The sequence below is a fragment of the Clarias gariepinus genome, chromosome 5 (genome assembly GCF_024256425.1).
Source record: "Clarias gariepinus isolate MV-2021 ecotype Netherlands chromosome 5, CGAR_prim_01v2, whole genome shotgun sequence".
Lineage (NCBI taxonomy): Eukaryota > Metazoa > Chordata > Actinopteri > Siluriformes > Clariidae > Clarias > Clarias gariepinus.
Window position 1 is genome coordinate 27,004,372 of NC_071104.1, and position 5,580 is coordinate 27,009,951.

At 37.6% G+C, this 5,580-nt stretch overlaps 1 protein-coding gene across 1 annotated transcript; it reads left to right on the top strand.

The window, feature by feature from the left end:
• On the top strand, window positions 1-3,549 carry c1ql2 (complement component 1, q subcomponent-like 2). The gene is made up of 2 exons (XM_053496618.1): window positions 1-1,043; window positions 1,806-3,549. The coding sequence occupies exons 1-2, from the start codon at window positions 453-455 to the stop codon at window positions 1,983-1,985; spliced, it is 771 nt and encodes a 256-aa protein (XP_053352593.1). The 5' UTR covers window positions 1-452; the 3' UTR covers window positions 1,986-3,549.
• Window positions 3,550-5,580: the final 2,031 nt, after the last annotated feature.

Below are 5,580 nucleotides of genomic sequence, written 5' to 3' on the forward strand. Positions count from 1 at the left end.
AGGTGACAACTGTTATTCATGCGTTAGGCTGGTAAATATGATCACCGCTCCACTAATCCAAAAGGCAGCGGGCAATTTGCTCTGCGTTGGTTACGTCAGCGCGTCTTTGGTCTCTCCTCTGCTCGGTCTGGAGCTCGCAGCGCGCATCACAGCCGTGCCAGTGCGGAGAGTTTGTCTGTCAACTCCGTGAAGTATAAGCGAGAGTGGCACCACGCAAAATCCGCCTCCGGTTATCTGAGCTAAAAGGTTACGACACATCCATGCACTTTTTACAATCCGAGCAAGAGTGATAGCTACCACATCCACCTGTTCCTTTTCCCCTTTAGTGCACGTTGTCTGCGCAGCTGCAGCGGTCCACCATTGCCCCCAAAACCCACGACAGCGTTTTAACGCGAGGGTCCCTGGCGCTGCGGAGGAAGCGGCTGGTCGGTGCAGTGCTGGTTTTCGTCGTCATGGTCCTGGTGCTGCTTGTTGCGATTCCTCTACTGGTTCAGACCTTCACTATTTCCGCGCACTACGAGATGATGGGCACCTGTCGCATGATCTGTGACCCGTACAGCCCGAAAGCGAGCGCAACGGCGCTGGAAGTCATGCAGGACCTTGGCGCCATCCCTCCGCCGCCTCCCCCGTCTTTCTCCCGTGGGAACAAGGGGGAACCCGGCCGCCCCGGGAAGCCTGGACCAAGAGGTCCTCCAGGTGAACCTGGTCCCCCCGGACCGAGAGGGCCACCTGGTGAGCGTGGAGATTCGGGGAAAATCGGCTTGACCGGGAGTGCACAGGGAACAGCTCGGACTGAAACGGGGGAAATTGGCTCGGCGTTTGGGAGTGTCAAGATCGCGTTTTACGTCGGTCTTAAAAACCCACATGAGGGTTATGAGGTGCTCCGTTTTGATGATGTGGTAACTAATCTGGGCAATCACTACGACCCGTCTACTGGCAAGTTCACATGCCAGGTGTCTGGAATTTACTTTTTCACTTATCATGTCCTGATGCGCGGAGGAGACGGGACCAGCATGTGGGCAGACCTTTGTAAAAACGGACAGGTAAATGACTTTCTGTTAAACTCTAATTTTAATAGCATATACATTTTCATTCAGGTAAGTAATTTTGGGGAAGTGATATTCAGATACTTTAGATATGCATGAAACAAACACAAGCGCGCATCACAGCCGTGCCAGTTCGGAGGTGAAGCTGTTTTTATTAGAAGTGATCAGAAGCGTTAAATTGTAAGAAACTTACAACTAAACTCCAGCATAAATCACACAGCGATCATACTTAGAAGTATATATAGGCTACTGAACGTCATTGATTTTTGTAGATGTTTATAATACATCTCTAAAATAATGTCATTTATTCCTGTAAACTTTTTTTGAAATAAAAAAATTTCTCTGTCCTGAATTGTGTTGGCACCTTATACGAGGTGTCCCCAGCCTTTTGCCATGAGGTACCAGTGGTTTAGAAAATGAAGGAATGAATGACTTCATTGTGTAAGCTGTAAAAGCTAACAAATTCATTATTATCATTACAAGAGTCTAAACATTTAAAATTAAACTTAAAACCAAGCCTATACATGTATCTTCAATGAAAATACAACTAAACCTAATGTAAAAATGTATGTTGCTGACATGCAACTGGTCACAAAATGTAATTTAACAACTAGGCTTACATATCAATTCTCTATGGTCTTGGGTTTACTAATTTTATTAATAAACCATATACTTATACATGTATGCACGTTTACATACATAGGCCTACATACATACATACATATGTCTAATCTCTCTTGACATTTTGTTGGAGCACAGGTCCGAGCGAGTGCCATCGCCCAGGATGCAGATCAAAACTATGACTACGCAAGCAACAGTGTAGTGCTGCATCTGGACTCAGGGGATGAGATATATGTGAAACTGGATGGTGGGAAAGCACATGGTGGAAACAACAACAAATACAGCACTTTTTCTGGCTTTATACTGTACCCAGACTGACCTGCAGCACAACAATAGACATTGAAGTGAATGATCATTTACCAAGTTGACAAACACAGGTTGAAGCCCTGTGCAATCTAGTGCTTTATTTCTGTGTATCTGTGGGAATATGTTATTTTATTTACAGTCTGAACCATAAAGTATACAATACAAGTAAGGAGTTAATGTTGATCTTTTTTTGCACACAACAAAATTCCCAGTGTATAATTAACACCTTAAGCTTTTGTGCAAGTTCGTATGAGACAAAAAACACTAGAAGAATAAGGATAGATAAGATAATAGTGTAAAAATAGCAAAATGTGAAGAGTGTCTTTAAGTACACTGCGAATAAAATAAGACGTCAAATGTGACACAATTAATAGGTCACTGACATGGACACTACAGGACTACAGGACTACTATGTGGCCTATAGCTCTACCTCTAGTTAATTTGTGTTACTTCCCTAAAATAACTTAACCTTTGTCTTTTTTTTTTTTTTTTACAAATCACAACTGAAAAAACTGCCAGATAAGGTTATTTTACTGTTTCTGGCAATTGCTATTGATGGCTAGTTTAATATTGGATTTAATGAGACGAATGTATGTTTTACAAATTACCTATAGCCACAGCAGAGTTATAGTCTGTATACAATAGGTTATTTAACACATTATAAAGTACCAGTCCCGAAAATAATTTCTTGATCGAGTTTTAAACTCTAAAGCACATTTAAAGTGCCATTCTGTTTTGAATACAGCTTTATTGTAGAACTTGCTAAAATTATTTACAGTGTTGGGTTAAAAAGCCGTCAATTGAACTCATGTATGAATTTAAAATATGAGTTACATTCTCTTTTCTTTTCCTAGCAGGCACCCAACAGTCAAAAGCAGTTTCTGACACAATAAAAGAGAAAACTCCAAGGCCTTCAGGTGAAGAAAAAATATGTAATGTAAAACATGTTCAGTATCATGGCAAAATTATTAAAAATACAAGCACCTACACTTTTCAGCCATTGTATCAGGTCGTTGTAGTTTTAATGATATTGTCCTAATAATAAATGCATTTTATATATTTTTTTATTTTACCTGAGTGTCTTGGATTGTTCTCTTTTATTGTGTCAGGAACCAGTGATATCCCTACAGCTAGTGGTAAATGTAAAGATTATAAACATTTATATGATTCTCTCAAAAATTCTACCCTGACTGTCTATCCACATCTGAATGCAAATACACGGCAAACTTTTCACTGATTACCATTAAAGCATACCTACTCGGAGCTTTTCTGGACTCATAAATTAATTTATAATCCAATATAAGGACTCAAGGGCACACTTTCTATGCTCTGTAATTGGGAAGATTTTTGTTCAGCACTGGGCTTTTTGTGGTGTAACCTGTTTGACTGTATCTTGTGTGTATCAAACATGTATTTGAACTATATGTCAAATAAAGATTATGAGGACAATATATGTCAAATAAAGATTATGCGGACAGTATCTGAATTATTAGTGTATGTCTTGGATGTTGATGAATTACTAGTCATGTATTATGTTTTTGTGCTGTAGCACAATTTATATACTGCACTGTTAATATTTTATTTAGGTATTTCAATAAATTATGTTTTGTATAACTGGTTTCTTTGTATGTATTAAATGTCATTCACACCTGTGTCATGAATAATGTTGACCACATCAAGACTTAACCACATATCCTTTAAATGTAACATATGCTGTCTGTGTATGGTAAAAAAGTGACATTACCAAATAATGTGTTTATGTACATTTCAGTAAATCAGTAAAGGAAGACTGGGAAACACCATCTCAACCTTTATGATGTCTTTGTAGAAGTGTATAAGAGCAAGTGTGTGTACGTCTGTCTGTCTGTCTGTGTGTGTGTGTGTGTGTGTGTGCGCGCGCGCTAGATGTTGGCTGGTTCAGCTGTCAGGCTTCCAACACAATGAGCCTTGGCTTAGCACCAATTTGGCTAACAATCATTGATCATTCTTCTACTGTAGCAGAGAGACTGACCTCTGACCCCCACTGAGTGAAAGAACTGACAGAATGTTAAATAAAGCTCTCTTTAATGGGTGTGCTTCTAAATCAAACATTTATTAGGAGATAAATATAGCATGCATTTTACTTAAAACCAGTGATTAGTTCCTTCTCAAAATATCATCCTGTTATTGTAATATCCAACTGTTGGTCAATAGTACAAAAATAAAATTTTCTTACTTAGCTTAATTGTTTGTTAACAACAGGGATATCTATTTTACCTAGGTAAATATTCCAGTAAATGTTAAAGGAAAAAGTATAAAAGTACTAAAAATCTCATGTGGATTGCACCTCAGCCACCCAACAGTTCCTCTCTGTTGATATCAGAAAAGCGATTCCGCTCCCTGAAGACCAACTCAGTGAGACTGAGGAGGAGCTTTTTCCCACAGGCGATACGGTCTCTTAATCAGTACACCACACAGTACTGATCCATCTTGCACATCCACACATATGGTTCTTGCACTCACTCTGGACATTCCGGACATTCATCGACACTAGTGGCCTTTGCACACCTGCACATTCGTGGACATTAGTTACTTACTCTAACACAAGTCACTTTAAATATGTCACTTTTAGGCATATTTGCACACCCCCTGGAAATTTCTGTTTACATTCACTATAGTAGCTCATTCCCACACAAAAGATTCCATGAATTCTATATTTCTGTATTGTACAGCTGTTTTTTCTTATTTTTCTACATTTTTATATATTTTTCTTATATTGTATATTTTATACTGTGCGTTTATTTTTATTATTTCTTAGTTAAACTTACCTTCTATTTTCTTTTTCATATTTATTTCCTATTAATAGTCTTTTATTTTAAAGTCACGGGCAGTCATTTAAGCATTTCACTGCATATTATACTGTATATGACTGTGTGTGTGACAAATAAAATTTAAATTTGAATTTGACCTAGAAATGAACACGTGACACAGCTTACTCCAAAAAATTGTAGACTATGAAAACTGAACCTTCAAAGATGAATGAACAGATCAATGTATGTTTATTTTCCCTTGAGGAATTTTAAAACCAGTTTGTGTCATATGTTCCAATATGTGGCTCTAATAACAAACAGTAATGTGAAGCTCCACTATGAGTTAAAATACGGCTTGTTAGAGTAAATATATTGGCAGCAGTTTGAGGTGAAGGTATGTAAAATACTGTACCTGAACTGAGACATCAAAAACAAAAATGTTGAGTAAAATTGATGTTATGAACAGTTATGTGCTAGATTTATTAATCTAAATTAAAACTACTAATAAGCTAACTGTTCAATGTAAACAAACACCTGCACCAATAGATATTAATTAGAATAGCTAAACAGAATATTTTTACTAGGATAAGTTAATATTTTTTACTGCTGCCATAATAGCGCATTTTTAACACGTTAGAGTCAAGACAAAACTTAATATTTACTCAACTCTACTTTTTCAATTTCTTATCTGTGATTCACTCTCCAATTACCCAACAGGAAGTGTATTTAGCTGACAATGAAAGAAGTACAACTTAGCTTAAAGAAGGCACAAGATTCCCAACTGTAAAAAATAAAAAAATATATATTTCTTTGTATTA